This window comes from Myxine glutinosa, chromosome 5 (assembly GCF_964187855.1).
Source record: "Myxine glutinosa chromosome 5, kmMyxGlut1.1, whole genome shotgun sequence".
NCBI lineage: Eukaryota > Metazoa > Chordata > Myxini > Myxiniformes > Myxinidae > Myxine > Myxine glutinosa.
This window is the reverse complement of record NC_136265.1, coordinates 137,111,401-137,132,818: the sequence shown is the minus strand read 5'-3', so window position 1 is coordinate 137,132,818 and position 21,418 is coordinate 137,111,401. Positions and strand designations below refer to the sequence as shown.

Below are 21,418 nucleotides of genomic sequence, written 5' to 3'. Positions count from 1 at the left end.
ATATTTTTTTGAAATGGAATGAGTTGAAGAGGAAATTGAAAGGAGCCTTTTAAATAGGAAGAAAAACAGTGTGTTGTAATATACGACTGAATAAAACATTCCAGGGGAAAGTTTAAACATATTTAAACAGAACCGTGAAGAACAATCTTATATTCATGAAAATACCAATGGAGAGAGGGAGCCGAGAGGGACGACCATGAGTCACTTGAACAGGGCAAAAGGTGCAAGGCAAGGGGATAATGGGGGCGGGGCGAGACAGCGCACGTGGGCAGAGGCAAAAGCACACGATGGGACAAAAGCACATGAGGAGAAGAGGAAATAAATGTTTGTTTGTTTGCTTGTTTTTTTTGGGTTGGGGTGGGGCTTATAACGTTAGACAAAGAGTAAATGTTCGGTGAAGTTTGGGGGAGAAGGGAAAATCAAAAAACCTAGCAAAACCAGCGAAGGAAGAAACAAACTTCGACGGGGGAAGCCTGAGGCTGCAAGGCCTCACACGCGCGGCAAACAAACAAATAATTTATGAAAGATAAACACCGAGAAACATCCAAGGGACACACTATAAGTTCACATGCCGAAAGATAAAATACAGTTTCGACAAAATACAATTGTGAACAGACTTAACTTTGAAAACGTGGAGACCGTGTGGAGCTTCGAAAATCCGTGACGTCGTCTCCAGATCTCGCGAGACCAAGTGACCGTTGGTCCGATTGACAGGAAATTTTCACCGTAGGTGCAACTCTACCTGTAGAATTTTTTTTATTATAATTGTGACATCATAGGTCATCTGGTTCGGCCGCCATCTTGGTAAAATCGAAAAACTTTGCACCTCTGTATCTCGGAAAGCGTTGACTAGAAAAAAATTGAGACATGGCTCATTGTAAAGAACTCTCCATGGGGAATAAAATATGTTAATGATGATGTCAGGTGCCTCCATTATGACGTCATAATTTGACAAGTACAAGACTTCATCCGATCAAGATGAAATTTCTTGAGCATAATCTAGGAATAAATTAGTTTAGAAAAAAATAATGACGTCATCGGTCACGTGGTTTGGCCGCCCGCCATATTTGTTTTAACACAAAATTAACACAAATTTTAACACATTTGTTTTGTTTCCCGGTGTGTACCCCGGTTTAGAATAGGTACACCGTATCCCTGCACATCGTAAGAGGTGACTAAGGGTTGGCGCCAGAAGGGCATCCGGCCATAAAACATTGCCTCAAACAGGGAACCATGATTGTCATGGGGCCCGCAAGGCTAACCCCTGCTCTCGCGGGGAAAATGGCCTTAAAACGATCATTCACAAAAGCCTTAAAAACCATGGAAAATGCATCCTGGCGAGGGTTTGCAATCTCTGATTGCTCTTTTTCTTGTTTGTTTTGTGTAAGATATATCTGCCAGTCCTTTCCGAGGGGGAGAAGTCTGACCATGATTTCTGTTGAATCCGAGCATTCTTCTTCTCCTTCTATTGTGTCCTTTAGATTAGTGAAAAAGTCTGCGTAATCATCATGCAAAGGGAAGATCCTCGTCTCAGTGTCTGATGCTAAAGGACTTTATTTGTGAGTTGATCTTTTCTCGGGTTTCACTATCAACATTTTGTTGATTTAGGATTGATTTACGTTCATCCTTAAATCTTCGACCTCCACAGGTTCTTTGTCCTTCACTCATTTTTTCGTATGATCTTGGCATGAATTTTTCACTTGAAAACTCATTTGAACATCTGAAATAAACATCGTTTTTGGTTAACCTCAATAAATAAAACCTCGTTTCATTTTTTTCCTTCATTTGTAGTGTGAGAAATAACTTTTCCCCATCATGCGGTTGGAGTTGATCCGTCAAAAGTCCAAACAATCAGGTGGCAAATGGTGTTTGTATGATAATTACAATGGATGGAATATATAAGATATCGATTGAAGTATGGTAACCACCAAGTAGCTGACTTTTCGGGTGTTAACCCTTCATCGGAGGAGAAAAGGCATTAGAATCGTATTTTGTTCCGACGAAGGGTTAACATCCAAAAAAGCTTCCCCTTCCTTTCCACAGCGGTCAGCATGCCATGATCAACTTCCTATTGATTCCATCTGTTGTTCTCCCTGTCCGCTGACACAGATCGATAGTGGGCTCCTCATGAACGAATCTAGTTGTTCCTTCTTCTTGTGTAATTGAGTTTACCTAATGGTAATAACAACCGGCATCCCAGAGGTTGCAAGTTCAAATTTTTCATGTGTTGGTAGCACCCAGGGTAAATTTCCCCCTCCCCCCCCCCTCCTTCCCCATGGGGGGATGAGGGGGAGGAGGGGGTGAAAGAAGGGGGTGGTGATGACGACTTGATGATGCTCTCGGATGGATTTTGTGTTTCTTGTTCTGAAAACCAAATTATGTTAACGCGTTTTGGTTTGAGGGTGAAATCACATTGAACATTGGACATTGATTTGATGATTTTGTTTACGAGGACATAACTTTTTAACTTGTATGGGTACCAGTTTTAACATTCATCTTGCAAAAGAAAATTTCATTTGATAGTACTGTACTCAGATAATGGCAAAGTGAACATCGAGTTGATCAGCTAGTTATCCTTTCTTTTTCTTTTTTTTCTTTCTTTTTTCGTGCCATTGAGACCCCACATTTCCTCTGACCCCTTTATGCCCACATTCACGATTCCAGGTCCAGGATGTGAATGATAATTCTCCAACCTTTGGTGACATACCTCTGGAGCTTACGATACTAGAAGATGTTGATGTTGGGAGGTCTTTCCAGTTACCTTCTGCTACAGATGCAGATGCACCGCCATTTGGAGTCATGACATATCAGCTCTTCCGCATAGTAAGTTTCTGCTGTTGATTCTACGACTTGTTGACTAACATTTTTAGCTCACCTGCAACGAAGTTCAGGGGAGCTTATGCGATGGCGCGTCGTCCGTCCGTAAACACTTCAAACTTCTTCTCCGAAACCGCTGATGGGATTGCGACCAAATTTGGCACAAGTTATATTTGTTGTGTGGTGACTAAAGTTTGTCACAGTATTAAAAAAATCGGGATCTAAGGGGGTTTACCGGGGGTCAAAGTGGATCCAGGTTTGACCCCCCAAAATAGATATTTGCTTTCTTCTCTAAAACTACACACTATTTCGATGAAACTTAACCACAACCTTCATCACCTGTGATGTACCAACGTTTGTTCACGGCATTAAAACAAATCTGCCCCTTTGGGAATCTATTTTGGGGGGCAACCCCCCTCCCCAACCCCCCTATAGGTATTTGCTTACTTCTCAGAAACTACACATACAATTCTGATGAAACTTGACCACAGCCTTCACCACCCGTGCTGTACCAAAGCTTATTTACGGCATTGTAAAAAAAAAACTGTGCCCTAAGGGAGTGCATGGCAGCTGGGGGGGGGGGGGGGGGACAGGGGGGGAGGGGTTTCCCCCAAACTAGGTATTTTTTTGTCTGTTTATTTAAAGTCTTATGATTGTGATAGTATGATTCTACATGCTGCCCTGTGTTCTAGCAAGCATTCAAATTGGTTTAAAATACCTTCAGTCAGTGTAGTATACTGTTTATTCCACCATGTGAGTGCCAGGGGGTAATGCCCCTATTTTTATCCCCGAAGGGCTGGAAGCATTATGTTTTTGGGTTTTCCATGCGTCCGTGGTCAATTTTTGTTACTGCGGTAACTTGTGAACCACTGAAGGGATTTTGACCAAACTTGGCATAACTATGGTCTGCAATACAAAGATGAACAGATTGTTTTGTCTGTTACATCACTCCAACGCATTATATTAGCCATTACCTGTGCCACCGAGTGTGGATGGAGGTCTTGTTTTCACCTGTGTCTGTCTGTCTGTTTGTGTTCTGTGCTGCGTCATGTCCGTATTTCTTCTGGAGTAATATAACTGATTTATAAATTAATTCAAAATCCCTGATAAACCGTCAATTGAACAAAAAAACAAAACCCACCAATCTTTAGTGAACATGCGACTGGTACTTTCTTCTTGACTACGAACATAACACCGCCATCTTACTATAATTCACCAAGTGTCCGTCCGTCTGTTCGAAGGTACCGCAAAAACGGCTGAACCGATCGCAACGACATTTTGGGTGGGTATTCCTCCGACCCCTTGGAGTAAAATAGGCTGTATTCTTTTTCCAAGTTTTCCAATTTTCCAGTTTTTCCAAACACGATGGAATAATATTTACTGATATGAACAGTGATGTGGCTTTTGTTGAAATTCTACGTACCAGGAGAGAGTAGATCGACTCCTCACGAACTCTTCCGATATAAACGTTCGGCTCCGAAGTAACACGGTAGCGTGTGCAAAGTGACTGAGAAACAGGTATAGCGGCCGCTTCTGTGTTAGATTTGGCGCACACTCTTCACAGATAAACGTGCGACTGAGAAAGACGTGTAGCGGCTGCTTCCGTTTTGCAGAATTCAATCTTTTTTCAAAATGTGCGCCATGTACTGTTTAGATTTTGATGATTTGCGTGTGATATGATTCATCGGATGTTTATATGAATCGTTTAAAATAAAAAAGCCTTCAATTTCTGATATTTTTCCTTTTCATTTGGGCTTCCCAATTGAAGCCCCGCCCATAGGGCGGGTACCGTTGCTAGTCTTAACTAACACTGTCTTCATCTGAATCGCTCAGACAAGGCTCGAAACGATAGGGCTCCATAATTCCACCAAAAGAGTTTCCATCACTTATTTTGTCTCCAATAATTTCTTCACTATCCTACTTATCAGTTTCAACATACTCAGAACCTTTAGAGTAGCTAATGACGGTGGAATCGGTATCGGAATGATGGAATCCCACCCTGACATGCACCGTTTCTCTCGGTAAACCACCAGTTGGATCAAGGTGAGTTCATCATGTGACGTCACTGACAAAAGCGAAAATCGACACCATGAATCTTGAGCTTTTTTGACACTGTGATTGGCAAAATATTTTTCAAAAATTTTTTCTTTTCAAATTAGACTGATTAATAATTTTCAATGGTTTTCAGAAAAAAAAATTGTGCTTGGATACCCCTAATAGTGTAGCAGCATAGCAAACCTGTTGTGCATTTTGTGATACAAGCACCAAATTTGGCACAAATGTACATTAATATGTTGCGAACATTTTCAGATATTGGGCCACTTGAAATTCCGTAATTTTTTTTTTCAAATTTCGTAATTTCAAATTTTTCGGGTGACACCGTCACAATTTCGGTCTTCGAGGCCGGCCGATATAGTGGGGCGGCTTAGCCCAAATATTCAAAAGAATTGTGCATTTTGTGATACAAGCACCAAATTTGGCACAAATGTACATTAATATGTTGCGAACATTGTGTGGTCAGCAATGAAGACGAGAGTCTGAATTACATGTATGCAAAAGACCTTGTGAACCAGTGAAGCAAATACACGGGTAAGCATGAATTAAATCTAGGGCATGATATAATTTCCATGATGTTTACCTCTACACTCAATGGTGGAAGGAGGTAATGTTTTGATCCCAGCTTGTCTGTATGTCTGTTTGTCTTAGTCCACAAAATTCCAGACAAAGCTTGTAGTAGTGGTAGTTGTAGTTGTAGTGGTAGTGGTGATAACAGAAATTGTTATATAGAACTGAACTTGTATTATTATTATATGCAGAAAATAACTTCATTTCTATATGCCCTGCAGTGGACAGGTTAATTGGTTTATGCACTGAAGGGGTCACCCTGGTGTGCACTGCTGTGTTCTGCCTCACTGAGTTGTTCAGGTATGATGTACTCAGCACAAGCTTCCGGTCGGCCCGGAGGTGGGGGTGTGGGGCCTGTCACGGAACGTCAAAACAAACGGCCTGCCGGGGCCGCCCAAAAGTCGGGCGTGAGGGGCGCGTCCACTAATGGAACGCCTCTCGCTTCCCAGATCGAGGGCCACGTGGTCAGGAGAACCTCGTCCCTTCCGGTCACACTTTGCCTATCGGCCGGTCTCGAAGACCGAAATTGTGACGGTGTCACCCGAAAAATTTGAAATTACGAAATTTGAAAAAATTAGAAAAAAAAAATTACGGAATTTCAAGTGGCCCAATATCTGAAAATGTTCGCAACATATTAATGTACATTTGTGCCAAATTTGGTGCTTGTTTCACAAAATGCACAATTCTTTTGAATATTTGGGCTAAGCCGCCCCACTATAAACTAAGTTTCGTGTTTGGAATGATTTTCAATTTTCTTTGGCTGCCAGGCAGGTCGACAGAGTAAAATATATTATCTCACTCCTCTCTGCGGTCAGGATGAATTCCGAGCCAAAATACAGTAAAACGGGAAACTTGTCTTCCTATTCATATTCCAATTCGTGTTCAAAATATAACGTTTAATTTAAATAAGTTGTTTCTCGATCATAAACTGATCAGATGGACTGCCATTAACTAATTGCTTAACCCTGCCTTTCGCTTTGCGTGCGTAGGGTAAAAATACACATGAATGTCTAAATGTTGGTATTTGTTGGACTATTGTGAGTGTCTAGTTCATCCAATGTGGTCCATGTACGGTATCTATGATCGTGTACATCCCATAAACAATATCGATGATCATGTATGTCCATGTATGTATCTATGATCGTGTACATCCCATGAACGGTATCGATGATCGTGTATGTCCCATGTATGTATCTATGATCATGTACATCCCATGAACGACATCGATGATCGTGTATGTCCCATGTATGTATATATGATCGTGTACATCCCATGAACGACATCGATGATCGTGTATGTCACATGGCTGGTATCAATGATTGTGTAGGTCCCATGTACGGTATTGATGATTGTATACATCCCATGTATGGTATCGATGATTGTGTATGTTCCATGTACGGTATCGATGATTGTGTATGTTCCATGTACGGTATCGATGATTGTGTACAATCCCATGCACGGTATTGACCATTACGTACACCCCTTTAATGGTGTTGATTGTATACAATCATGTATATAAGATTGTATACAAGAAAACTTCGGTATAAAAATGAAACGATTCTCATTGAACTTGTACTCCTCCTTTTGTGAACCTACTTTCCTTCTTCCATCATTTAAAATTATCTGTTCAATACCTTTTATCGGGAACAGTAATTTACAATGGGATATTATACTTGGTCCTCTTTGGAGTGGAGATCCAACTGCTGAAATCAATGTCACGTTAAAGCAGTAAGCATTGCTCGGGTCTATTGTGAGAGCCATGTCTAAGGGCGTTGCAGATGGGTTTGAGGTGGTCTTGTGCAATTTAACAACAGCTTTGCACTGACTCCTTCAAAAAATAAAAATTGTAGTGTCTGGTTTTCTAAATTGTTGCTTCAATTTTGTGGAACTGTCTGACTTGCTTCTAACAGGATGGTGGAGACGGAAATGTCGTTGGCCCTTTCTCGTTGACCGTAACACACAACCAGAATGGTGATGGTCCCATCCCCTATCTCAGAGTCGATGAAAAGCTAGACCGAGAGCAGCAAAAAGAATTCCAGCTTGTTCTCCGTGCAACTGATGGTGGTAACCCGTCTCCAAAAGAAGCCAGTGAAGTCCTTCGCGTGATCGTGGCCGACGTCAATGATCACGCTCCAGTCTTCCACCGTGGGGCTGAAATTCGTGTCCAGATAAAAGAGGGAGTGCCAATAGGGACCGAAGTCATTAGACTGAATGCTACAGACGAGGATGCTGGAGAATATGGCCGAGTCAGGTAATTTATCTCTGTCCGTCCATGTCTACCTAAGTTGACCCTCAACGTGTGTGCAAATAAGTAAATAATTTTACAGGATAAGGGTATGACTTGTGCTTTGCTTTAAAGTGTGATGATGGTGAACATGTATGTTAAAGTACATAAATTATTTGTATGAATTTGTACCTCTTCTTTTTTTTTTTTTAATTCTGCGAATTGGACTGGCCTGCTCAATCCAAGCTGACTTAAAATGTGCCATGTATGTTGAAAAACACGACACCATCTGTTTTGCATCACAAAGGTACACACATTCGTTATCTATCTATAATTCCAGTAATCTCTGTTTGTACGTTTGTCTGTGACCGCTGTTTCTCGACAACCACGGGTCCGATATACTTTTAACTTGCCAGGTATATTGCTGGGGACCCGAGGATGTGCCTTTTCAAGGTTTCATATTAATCGGACAATTACTTACCGAGCTATGTCCAAAAAACGATTCAACCAATCAGAGAGCAGCGAACTATCGCGTGTGCCGAACGTGGCGGACACACTCTGCCTCGGATGGCACATTTGAGAGCGTATTCATTTATTTCACGTTTGCAAACTATGTTGGCGTTAAACTATGTTTTAAAACTAATAAAAACGAATTTGCGATTCATTCGCTTTCCTGCGCGTTTGTGCACGCGATGGCGATTTCTTTACCAAACTCCGGAAGCCGTTCGCTTTGGACCAAACCATTTCATGTAAATAGAGGGGGGGGATATAATTTTAGATATAGATATAGTACGGGCAATGCCCTAGTTTTATTAAATATGGTACTGTATTTGATATACCAATTACAAATATCTATTTTGATATTTGAGATGCACATTCATTGTTAAGAACCTCCCTATGGGAGAGTAATGGCGGTTCACCCATTGAACGTATCGCATTACAAGCATATTGGTGACACCTGGCTCGATTTACCTGTTTGAATAACAGCCTCTTTCATTTTTGCATTCGTTGCAAAGATGTGGCGTAATTATCATGGCATGAAGTGACTTCAGTGGTGACGTCGGTAACCTGGGGAGGCAGGCATGTCGTTCATGTTGAAGTCACAAGACCATCACATGATTGGCTTTTCATCCTTTCAAAATCATTTTTTCTACAAATGCATTTTATAATTGCCCAAAAGAATTGAGAAGTTGATCCTTTTGCAGAAATAGACCACCAAAAAATATTTTGTAAACATTTTATTATTGTACTTTACTAGCAAATGTACCAAGCGTTGCCAGGCAACACAGGGTCCCTCCTCCCACCCCACTTCCCCTCCCTCAAACTCTGACCACACCCCTTCCCTTGTCTTCTACCACCCCACTCCTTCCCTTCGAACTCCCACCAAACTCCCTCCAGACTCACATCCATAGACTTGCATCCACCAATTAGACTGTGCGCTCCCCATTCAGCACGTACAAATCAGATGGCCAGAATTGAAAGGTGGTGCGCATGCACCTTTCCAGGCAACTGAGAACCCGGATGTGCCAATGCGTTTTCACGTGAAAACTCTGTGGAAAGGCCTTGCTCTAATCCACTAGTTCTACATTATTAACTTGGTCTCCCTACCTTTTTCAGTATTACATGTGTTTGCATTCTCTGTTAAAGGTCCAGTATAGTACACTGTAGTGGGAATGAAGGAAAATGTTGAAGGAAAGTTTGTAAATTATTAATTAAATGATGGGTCTCATCAAATTCAATAACCCAGTGTTTCCCTTTCTCCGGGGGGACCCTGCAAAATAGGTATTTGCTCTCTTCTCCGAAACGACACACGCACGATTTTGATGAAACTTGGCCACAAGCTTCATATCTGATGCCTAACAAAGGTTTGTTGACCACATCAAAATCTGTGCTCATTGGAGGGTGGAGGGGGTTTGGGGGGGGGGGGGCTTTGACCCACATTTTAAAATGAAACCTTGTATATTCAATCAACGTTGGGAGAGGCATGAAATATGTAACGATTTTTCTGATATGACCCCCGGTTCATGCTCCAGGGGATGGGGATTAGGGTCACAAGTCTTAAAACAGAAGTTTTTTTTATAACCCCAAATTTGATGTCGCATCATTCCTGGTTTTTTTTTTGGTTTTTTTTGCCATATTTTAAGTTTGCTTTACATGGGCATTTGCGATTGGCATGTCCATCGACTTCGCAGTAGTTTTTTTTTTGAACATTTGCCTTAAACTATCATTTGGACGTTGCATGTAAAAACAACCATCTGTGTGGGAAAAGAACAAATGTGCGAGAAATGCTGACAAATTGCATAAAATGTATTCCCTTTGCATTTCAGGAATAACCTCAATGAATACTTTGTTATTGTCCACTTTTGATATTTGTGAACCATTTCATAACCAAGTTGTAATGCAGCGTGAAGAAGAGTGCATATGAGAAATGCTAATTGTTACCAATGGGGAATAAATAACATGACTGCATCTTCTTGCTGCAGTTACAAGTTTGACACTCGTCTGTCACTGCCAAGATCTGTGTCCCTCTTTGCAATTGACTCTGAAACTGGAGTGGTGACTGTGGCAAAGGACCTCGACCGAGAGAGCACAGAGGTTCACGATCTCATCGTTGTGGCATCGGATGCAGCCAACCCACCGCTTTCCACGACCACAACGGTGTCTGTGACTCTGCTAGACATCAATGACAACAAGCCCAAAATCCGGATCTATATCATGGGTACTTCATCATTGTCAGCTGGAAATTTAGAAGTGGAGGAAAACCAGCAGCCCAGCGTTTCTTTGGCTGTGGTTAGCATTACTGATGATGACGGAGGAGAAGCTGGACAGGTGGAGTGTACATTGAAGCCCTTATGGGGAGACGCTCCAGCTCCTCTGCTGATGAAAGATATTGGCAACAGCCAATTCATGCTTCAAACTGTTCGGCTTCTAGATCGAGAGACCCAGGCAGAATATCGAGCGAACATAGTTGCCACGGACCATGGTGACCCACCTTTGACCTCTCAACTGGAACTGACATTGCAAGTGCTTGATCAAAATGACAATGACCCAGTTTTTAGCTCATCAACATATAGTGCCCAAGTTTATGAGGACCTTCCAGTGGGGTCGACCATCATCACAGTCTCTGCCTCTGATAACGATTATGGTCCTAATGCAGAAGTTAGGTTCAGGTTTAATGACTCGAATGACCATCAAGGCCTGGATATCGATCCAAACTCTGGAGTTGTAACAGTTGTCAAGCCAGGATTGGACCGAGAGATGCATGATGTCCTAAACCTGTCTGTCCTGGCTGTCGATCAGGGCAAACCAAGCCGAGTTTCAAGTACTAATATCATGCTGACCATTCTGGATGTCAATGACAATTCGCCGGAGGTTTTTGGAAACCCCTTGCGGTTTGATGTTTCTGAGAACCAGCTCCCCGGTACTGAAGTCGGTAATGTTTTGGTCCGTGATCCTGACCAAGGAGACAAGGGGTTGGTCTCACTCAAGCTATTACAAGCATCAGAAATGTTTCAACTTATTGAGATAGAGTTTTCCCAAGGATCTGGATCAAAGAGTGCAACCCAACGTTGGAGACTTTCAACCTTGCGTTCTTTAGATCGTGAGGTTAACGACTTGTTCAATCTGCCGATATTGGCCGAAGATCACGGAGTGCCATCTCGAAGCAGTTCAGCAAATATCACGGTGAGGGTCACAGATGAAAATGATCATAGCCCAGTTATAGTGAGGCCGAGTGACAACACGAGTGACGTATTCGTAGCGATGGATTCGACAGCTGGCAAATCCCTCTTCAACATAGTGGCCAGTGATAAAGACATCGGACAAAATGCTGATCTCAGTTATCTATTTATCAGCGGTAATACAGAAAATATATTTGACCTGGATCGAAAAACAGGAGAGCTCAAATTGCAAAAGGCCGCAAAGAGTGCTGGTGTAGGATTATACCGACTTGTTGTTAAAGTTCATGATGGTGGAACACCAAATGAGGTCAGTTTGCCTGGAATCATTCACGTCTGGATCAACCAGACGAGTGGCAATCGGTCGTTGATCGAAGATATGAAAACCAGGAGTATGAGCCTCCCCATTGAGGATGATGTTGTTCTTGGACGCAAGGAACCTGGCCTGCCTCTTTGGGTTTACCTCGCTTGTGGAATTGGACTGTTGGTCCTCCTGCTTGTTGTTGGATTGTGCATCGTGCTTTTGTGTTGCAAGAAGGATAAAAAGGGAGCCGGTAAGCAAAAAGCACCCCAAGGGAAGCGAAAGCAGAGGACAAACCGGGCGGTGACGACTCGTGGTTCGATCAGCGAAGAGCCACTCTCACTACAAATGCAAGGTCTTGGTTTTGGGTCCTCTTCCTCCCCTGACCCGCTGAGTCCAGATCGGGCCAACTTCCATTTTGCTAGCAGATTTGGGAGTAGCCGAAAGAGGGACAGGACTGATGTTCACGTGACTTTGCCTACAGCTTCTCACGGGGTTATCCAGAAGCTGCCGTTGGAAAACACTTTTGTCGAAGGAAAGGTAACACCATCACTCACTATTTGCGACTTTGTATTTTGGATGTACTTTCTGAGGACCAAGGAGGACTTTCTTTCTTGGTTAAGACCAAGTTAAAACGGTTTAATTAATTTTCTAATTAATGACTAGAGCAGGTTATACTTCAACAGAAGTCACCTCAAAATAGACTGCAGTGTATTGTTATATACGTGTTTGCTTGTGTGCAATGACGCTCTCCAACATCGCTTTTGGTAATTTTATTTTCTCTGATGTTTTGTACAAAATAAGTGAAGATTTCCGCACCACCTGAAAGTTTTCTAAACATCAATGAAAAGAAACTAAAACGAAGACTATAAAATCCGGGATGAATTAAATTGACTGTTGAGATCGATATTGATGCATTAAATGCTTTTTAGGTTTGAATTTTTTATTATTTCCTCAGTCGTCAATTATCATTCTAGTGACTCGCTCGACTGTTGCTACAACAGTCAGTGGGCTGGCAGGATGGCCTGGAGGTACGCACACTCATTCACCTGTGAGCTGTCTAGCCTGGGTTTGAATGTCGGCCCAGCCATAAACTCTCACCCTCTATTTCGCTTCCACGGCGAGGCATCAATGTGTGCCGTCCTTCGGATGGACGTTAAACCGGGCATCACGTCTGATCGTATTAGTTGGTGGATGTTAAAAACCCCACGGTGTCATTTGTGAAGGGAAGGTGAGTTATCGCCGACAATTTTCAAATTCGTGCTCTTGCGGTGGTGAAACCCCAGCAAATGATGCTGCCAGCGCCATGTGTTGTATCCGAGAGTCGATTGGAAGCTTATAACCTGAGTCGTACGGCACTGTCGTTTTTATTTTGAAAACTTTTACTTGTGTTAAAATACTCAATGTATGAAGTGAAAATCAAAGATACGTTGGCAAGGCATCATTATACCATACAAAGAGATCTAGATTACAGAGGTATTTCAGGTGGAATGTTCATTTTTTAAATTATAATGCATTTTTGTTAATGGGTAAAGGATTTATCCTTCTCTTCTTTCTCTTCTTCTTTCTCTTCCTCTTTCTCTTCTTCTTTCTCTTCTTCTTTCTCTTCTTCTTTCTCTTCCTCTTTCTCTTCTTCTTTCTCTTCTTCTTTCTCTTCCTCTTCTTCTTTCTCTTCTTTCTCTTCCTCTTTCTCTTCTTCTTTCTCTTCCTCTTTCTCTTCTTCTTTCTCTTCTTCTTTCTCTTCTTCTTTCTCTTCCTCTTTCTCTTCTTCTTTCTCTTCCACTTTCTCGTCTTCTTTCTCTTTCTTTCTCTTCTTCTTTCTCTTCCTCTTTCTCTTCTTCTTTCTCTTCCTCTTTCTCTTCTACTTTCTCTTCCTCTTTCTCTTCTACTTTCTCTTCCTCTTTCTCTTCCTCTTTCTCTTCTTCGTTCTCTTCTTCTTTCTCTTCCTCTTTCTCTTCTTCTTTCTCTTCTTCTTTCTCTTCTTCTTTCTCTTCTTCTTTCTCTTCTTCTTTCTCTTCTTGTTTCTCTTCTTCTTTCTTTTCCTCTTTCTTTTCCTCTTTCTCTTCCTCTTTCTCTTCCTCTTTCTCTTCCTCTTTCTCTTCCTCTTTCTCTTCCTCTTTCTCTTCTTCTTTCTCTTCCTCTTTCTCTTCTTCTTTCTCTTCCTCTTTCTCTTCTTCTTTCTCTTCCTCTTTCTCTTCTTCTTTCTCTTCTTCTTTCTCTTTCTCTTCTTCTTTCTCTTCCTCTTCTTCTTCTTTCTCTTCTTCTTTCTCTTCTTCTTTCTCTTCCTCTTTCTCTTTCTCTTCTTCTTTCTCTTCCTCTTTCTCTTCCTCTTTCTCTTCTTCTTTCTCTTCTTCTTTCTTTTCCTCTTTCTCTTCTTCTTTCTTTTCCTCTTTCTCTTCTTCTTTCTTTTCCTCTTTCTTTTCCTCTTTCTCTTCCTCTTTCTCTTCTTCTTTCTCTTCCTCTTTCTCTTCTTTCTCTTCCTCTTTCTCTTCTTCTTTCTCTTCCTCTTTCTCCTTCTTTCTCTTTCTCTTCTTCTTTCTCTTCTTCTTTCTCTTTCTCTTCTTCTTTCTCTTTCTCTTCTTCTTTCTCTTCCTCTTTCTCTTCCTCTTCTTCTTTCTCTTCCTCTTTCTCTTCCTCTTTCTCTTCTTTCTCTTCCTCTTTCTCTTCCTCTTTCTCTTCCTCTTTCTCTTCTTCTTTCTCTTCTTCTTTCTCTTCTTCTTTCTCTTCTTCTTTCTCTTCTTTCTCTTCCTCTTTCTCTTCCTCTTTCTCTTCTTCTTTCTCTTCTTCTTTCTCTTCTTCTTTCTCTTCTTCTTTCTCTTCCTCTTTCTCTTCCTCTTTCTCTTCCTCTTTCTCTTCTTCTTTCTCTTCCTCTTTCTCTTCTTCTTTCTCTTCTTCTTTCTCTTCCTCTTTCTCTTCCTCTTTCTCTTCCTCTTTCTCTTCCTCTACTTCTTTCTCTACTTCTTTCTCTTTCTCTTCCTCTTTCTCTTCTTCCTTCTCTTCTTCCTTCTCTTCTTCCTTCTCTTCTTCCTTCTCTTCCTCTTTCTCGTCTTCTTGCTCCTCTTCTTGCTCCTCTTGCTCCTCTTCTTGCTCTTCTTATTTCTCTTCTTTTTATTTTTCTTCTTTTTATTTTTATTTTTCTTCTCCTTATTAGTCCCTGACCGGGTCCACCAGGGGGGACTATACGTTTGCTCTGTCTGTGCGGCCCACCTGTGGTTTTCCAGACTTTCCCCCTCACCCTTTAACATATTCAACTGAAACTTGGTACATGGCTCTATTACAAGTTACAGAAACTGCAACTTATTCTGAAGCTTTGCATACCTAAAACAATTTAGCCTACTGTATATGGCTCACAATTGCTGAGTGTTTGGAACAAGAACATTCTTCGGGAGTAGGAGGGGACATCGGACATGTATTGCAAAGTAATTCTTCCTTTTGTTTTCAAAGTTGAAGATGTCACGTTCTCGCCACACCCCATGTTGTATTCCGGTGGGATTTGAACCTGTTCCTCATGTCCACAACAAGAGGCTGTGTTGAAAGCAACAACTAAACCTTTTAACTTGATTTATTTATTGTGCGTGTAAAGCCTCATTGATTTTTGTTCTTCCGCATCCATCTGAAAAAAAAGCAGATATCCGTAGATTGAGGTCAGCGTTTCATAATGGACAAAGCATTACCGAAGATTCTTTTGGTTTCAAAGTTGTCTTAAGTGTGTATGCACATGATATTAAAAAATGCTAACGAATCAAATTCTAATCCTGGGCCTAATCCCTGTGGATGCATGAATAACTATAACGGCACACGGTAGAGCGCATACCTTTACGTTTTGTATCCCACTGATAGGCCGGATCTGCATCCGTACCTAAATCTAAATCCAATCAATTTGTTCTTGTCAAGACAACCTCTGTCCACCTTCAGTGGTGGAGGTAATTAAGCCTCCCCCTGTAGCATAGGGTACCTGTAGCAATTTTAATGGTATCGCCGAATTTCTTAGACCCCTAGGAGTACTAAACCACCACTTAGATGTTTTTTTCTTTTCTTTCTGCACTCCCAAACACTCCAAATTTCAAAATTGTATCAATTCCCAAGCTGTCTTAGAGCTAGCTGGGATTTTCGAAATGCAAATTTGCAACAATAATGAGAATAAGAATTTGTTCCAGGGTTGTGGGGTTAGCCTAAGGTTTTTTTTTGTTTTTTTAAATTTTATTTTATTACCTTGACCGAATTTTAACATTCTTCATAAACTCTCGACTGAAGTTTGTCCCATCGGAATGAAATTGTCCTCCATGGCCTAGAGCAAAGCACATTTATGCTTAATTGAATCATACCCCCACCCCTCAGGTTAAAGGTCAAGGTCAAATGGCTATCTGAAAAAAACTTTTTTGTCATTGCTCAATTTTGCCAAAGCGGAATATCAGACCGCTTGGTCTTCAAAGATGTTTTTGCGTCGTAACGGTGTACCTGCGCTGAAGTTGTACACCTGATGTTTTATTACTAACCTTGACCTACTTTTTTTTGGATCGTGACCAAAAAACACGTTTTTGACCACCACTTGAATAATTACCGCCACCACCTGAGGTGGATCTAGGTTATGTTTTCACCCCTGTCTGTTTGTCTGTTTTGTCTGTTTGTCTATGAACAAGATGTCTCAAAAAGTTGTGCATGGATTTGGACGAAACTTGGTGGACCGGTTGTGTGTGTGACAAGACCAAATCGATTTGATTTTGGTGAGGATATGAATATGGATTCGGATACGATAATTATTTAATTTTTCAAAGTGATTCTTCACCTTTGAGAGATCGGGCGAAGAGTGATAAATAACATGATATTTTAAAAAGTTGTGGACGAGTTATGACTAAACTTGGTGGACGAGTTGGTTAGGTGACAAGAACAAGCAGATTAGATTTTGGTTCAGGTCCGAATCCAGATTCCGCCTATCATTGTGATACAAAACAAACTGTTCAGCCTGGCGGAGGTATGCGCTCTACCGAGTGCCGTTCTAGTTTTCCTCTGATTTCATGTTGAGTTTTTTTGGATAAATAAATAGATTGGGACACATTTTCTTTATTTGCACTCTATCCCTAAGTGTTGAAGGTCAAGGTCGTATTGTAGTCCAAAACTAATATGGCCATCATTGGATCACAGGCCATGGGTAAGTTGCGGGTGATCACCAAGGGTAACTTTCATCCTAACCAGCTCCAGTAGAACGTCAGGCTTGGCCAGCCAGTTCATGGAAGACTTTTTGGGGTTTTTTTGTGTACAATACCGAGGCTCGAGATGAAAGCCTTGTATGTGGTGAGGAGCTCAGGTGTGCCAAGGAAGGACTTCGCACGACAGAGGATGCCCAGTCGGCGACTGGCTTTCGAGGCCAGCTTGGAAATGTGGTTTTCCCAGGAAAGATCATGGCAGATAGTGAGACCCAAAAGCTTGAGTGACAGAACTTCTTGGAGAGGATTGTTGAGAAAGTAGATGGGAGGTTTGTCCAGTCGGTCTTTTCGTTCGTAAGACATCGTAAGACGAGACATCGTAAGAGTGTGAGATTTGTCAGGATTGAAAGACATGTTCCACTTGTTTGCCCAGTCTGTGATTTTGTCCAGGTCTGCAGAGAGTGAGGAGGCTGCAGACTGCCGATCTGAGGGATGAGGAATGGAGCGGCAGAGAGTGGAGTCATCAGCAAAGAGATAGAGAGGATTTTCCAGATCGTCGAAGAGATCATTGATGAAGACCAGAAAAAGCACAGGGCCTAGAACACTGCCTTGGGGAACTCCAGCCTGAACAGGAAGAGGAGATGAGAGAAATATATTCTGGGCCACACGTTGACTTCGACCAGAGAGGAATTACGACCAGAGAGGACTTGGCCCAATTTTGCAAGTTCCAGTCAGCCAGAAATCCCACACTATTGTGACGAGGTGTACTATGATGATTAATGCACTCACTGTAACTGAGGCCTAAGAGGAAGTTCTGAATGGTCTTAATTTGGGTGCAAATGGATTTACCTCAGCAAATAGCCGAACTCTGTTTGGACACAATTCTGTCAACATTTTTATTGAAACGAAATAAACGGCAGTTGTTGTTCGTAAGTGCATTTTATATTGCGGTGTTTTATATTTTTATTATTTATAATCTATTTTGATTTTCACAAAGTATCATGAACTTTTGATTTGCCTCCCATTGTCTGACCCACCCTTGCCATATCTACCTATCTACAGACTTTTCCTCGCTCACATGGTCCTGACACAGTGGATCAAGGTAACAGCTTTCCTCTCTCTACTGCTCTGGCACAGTATTATCGAAGCTCTCCTGAGGGAAGCCTGGGGCATGGTCGGCCAAGAGAATACAGTCAAGCTGGTGGGTAGGGGTTCGTGCATTCATAGATTGCTGGTTATCTAACTAGATGATGAGTTGGGAAAAAAAGGTAGTTTTGTAATTTTCATTGCAGGCAGTGGATAAGCAGCAAAGCCGAAGGTGGTGGGGTTGGGATAGGACTGGATTCAACAAATGTATAAACTTCCGCAAATGCGTAAGCATTGATAATGGAGACAAGTTCAAGGACAAAGATCCCTATGTGGATGTTGCTGGATGAAGATGATCCCATCGACTTGAGGTTGGTGTGAGTACAATTAAAGGAATTAAATCAGCAGACTGCCAGGTAGACAATATCCCATCGAGGGTTTTCAAGAGTGGTAGACCAGCAACTGCATCCTGGATGCAGTGAGTATTTCAAATTGTGTGACATTTTTGAGACTGCAAGAATGACAAGTGAGTGGGCTAAGGCAACAAGTCCTCACCTCAACATTCAAGAAGGGTAGTCGACTGCAATGTAAAAGGTATCAGGACATCTCCCTGTTGAGCTGCATCAGCAAAGTTTGTGAAAGGATCCTGGAGCGACAACTACGCACTCTTGGCGAAGGGCAACTGGATTTGTGCCAGCATTGATATTAGCAAGGCGCTCGAATGTTCTTGGGAATGGAACAAACTTCTTGACATTGAAGAATCATGTGACGTAAACCCGAGGAAGGTTGTGGGAAGTGCAGGAGGAGCCAGCTTGCAGAATCCCAGGAAAATTGAGAGCAATGAAAAGGGTGTACTTTGTGAAAGCGTGGTGTATTCACACGTGGAAATGCAAAGTCAGAGCCTGGTAGTTATGTGTCGAGGAAGTGACAGTGACAAGTGTGTCGAGGAAGTGACTCGTCTCCAATGTTTTGTTCTTTTCTTGGATGCAATAATCAAAGTTCGAAATAACCATGACCTATCCTGGATTGCAACGGAACAGACCCGAAGCTAAAAGTTGAGCAGCAGGTACGAGTCCCTCACCTCATCCAGGGTGTCACACGCGTCGACAAAATAAATGTATGCGGAAGAGCACGTTCGAGGGTGGCATCCATACAGCATGACGTTGCAATGGCTCAGTTGAGTTTTGGGCATGCAAAGAGAATGAATGGATCCAAATCGACAACGGACGGCAAAATATATAAACCCGGAGACGTTAGGAAAAAATATAAAGACCAAAAGGCTGATTGAGGAAATGGTGGTTGAATTATGTCGAATAAGGAAAAGAAAGGAGTTTCTTGGAAGAACGGTAAAATGTAAGACACTACTTACTATATAGAGAGACTTTACCCAGTTGAGGAGATAAGCGGACCAGATGGAAAATGATAAACTTGTCTTGGCAACCTGTGTAGCATTTGGGTTGAAGTACTTTTATTTTACTTTTTTCCACAATTGTTGAGCCCTCTGATTTGGTGTTTTAACATGATGGCCTTTCCACCTCCCCTCTGATTATTTTTGTTTCCAGCACCTTTCTACATGGGCACCAAAGACTACTCGGAACCCCACGATGCTTTGGATGTAAATGAAAAATTGCCAGATTGCCGTGAACGTAATCGCCACTCGATGCATGACTACCAGGAATATGACCCTGGTCACTACCAAGATTACCCTGACCACTACCAAGGTTACCCTGGCCACTACCAAGATGCAGAACCTGGTCACTACCAAGATGAAGAACCTGGTCGCTACCAAGATTATGAACCTGGTCACTACCAAAATGCAGAACCTGGCCGCTACCACGATTATGAACCTGGCCGCTACCATGATTATGAGTCTGGTCACCATCAGGATTTTGACCCAGGTGACGTGCAAGAACATGCTAACTTGTCAAGTTATGAACTGCTGACCAACCCCTTGATGAATAACCAGCCTCTGTACAATCTTCCTCTTGACTCTGCTCCATTCTCTACATTTGGCAGTCATACCTCGCCTGATATGACTTACACGTGTCTTCCCCCATCACATCTGGGTCACAATGTACCAATGACTGACCTGTGACCCTTTTTGAGTCGGTGTGCACCAAATTTTTTGAGTCAGTCTAAGGTAACAAGAAACCTAAATGAAACTGGAAGGTGGTTGTGTTTTGGTGCCTTGAACACCAAAATACCTGCCACGGAATTCAGCTCTGGCTTCCAATGGCCGACTGGAATTATTTTGCCATGCAGACATTGATATTTTGTTTTTAAAAGTCCAATCCCCCCTCCCTTGTACAATTTCAACCCCCTCTCTTGCCACCATGAATTGTGTGAAAGCATTTCTTTGGCTGGTCAGCACCCCAGTTTGGGGCTTTATTGGTGGCAGGGTGGAAAGGTGAAGCATAAGCCCTGAAAAGGCATGACGGAGGAAACGCAATGGCCTGTTCACGTTGCGATTTTGGCCTGTTTTACCCTCAGATGAATCCCGATGGGATTGGAACTGACAAATTTAATGTTTTCTTTTTTTTATTAACCTCTTGAAATGCAGGCAAACATCAGATACAGGTTGTTTTTTCTTGCCTACCTGTGAATGTTTGCTGCCTTTGAGTACCACATGATAATCGTGGTGCATGGCTGATGGGTTTGTACATTTCTCGTGGATAAAATCTTCTTCCTCTTTTTAAATTTTTTTTTTTTTTTTTTTTTTTTTTAAGCATAGCAGGCCCATTTTGCCATTGTAATTAATGAGATTTTGCTGTACATAGAAACTCTGCTCGAGTTAGAGCATCTCATCATCCACTTTATTACAGGGGTCGTACCCTGCGTCGCTTCCGCCCTGATAAACCAAGCTCGACGTGATCTCTTTGTACATTGTTACGTCGACGCAACGCCCGTTGTTATATGCAGCACACTGACTCAAGATAGTATCAAGGTTGCAAATCGAGCTCGAATTGTGGTTTAAGAAGAGTTATGGTCGGAATTCATTCATTGATTGTGCAATGATTCTTGTCTTTTGTAAACTAACACAGCAGTTACTTTGCCTTGTAAACCCGACCCCTCGTCCCGCCCTCCTCAGTTTTTTTTTGTTTGTTTTTTTTGCCACCTGTTTCTGCCACCTTGTTTGCAAGCTGTTGTTTGGTGTTTAAAAAAACAACAAATGCCTCTTTTATTATATTTTTAAGACTGTTCTCATTTTTGCTTTGAATTTATTAATTTTTATATAATAAATATCTGCACGATTTTTCCAGTTTGTTTTTTGTTTTTCCGGAGGGAGGGGGATATTCTATTTGTGTTGGCACATACTATCCGACCGTGTCGTCATTTCGTCACGATGGCAAGACTGCAGCAATATCGCACGTGCCGTGTACACAAACGACGATACATGCAAGGAACTTTGGTGCAGGAGGCTGATATTTGGCCTATCATGCTTGCATGACACAAACCAAAAAAACATTACCCATCACCCATCCATTCACAAACAACCTTCAGGTCCAGCCCTTACCCCTGTATCCCTTTATCTCCAATACATCTT

General features: G+C 42.0%; 1 protein-coding gene across 4 annotated transcripts in view; it reads left to right on the top strand.

Moving 5' to 3' along the window:
• The window catches only part of LOC137427009 (protocadherin-1), a 35,768-nt gene extending 14,641 nt beyond the window's left edge, over positions 1-21,127 (top strand). For 3 of the 4 annotated variants that reach the window (XM_078778771.1, XM_068116102.2, XM_068116103.2), the window contains exons 4-8: positions 2,665-2,823; positions 7,353-7,693; positions 10,150-12,184; positions 17,851-17,989; positions 19,437-21,127. In XM_078778771.1, coding sequence (XP_078634897.1) covers positions 2,665-2,823; positions 7,353-7,693; positions 10,150-12,184; positions 17,851-17,989; positions 19,437-19,969 — 3,207 coding nt within the window. In that variant the 3' untranslated portion in view covers positions 19,970-21,127. The remainder of the gene's footprint in view (positions 1-2,664; positions 2,824-7,352; positions 7,694-10,149; positions 12,185-17,850; positions 17,990-19,436) is intronic. The other variant, XM_068116104.2, reaches the window with a different exon arrangement.
• Positions 21,128-21,418: the final 291 nt, after the last annotated feature.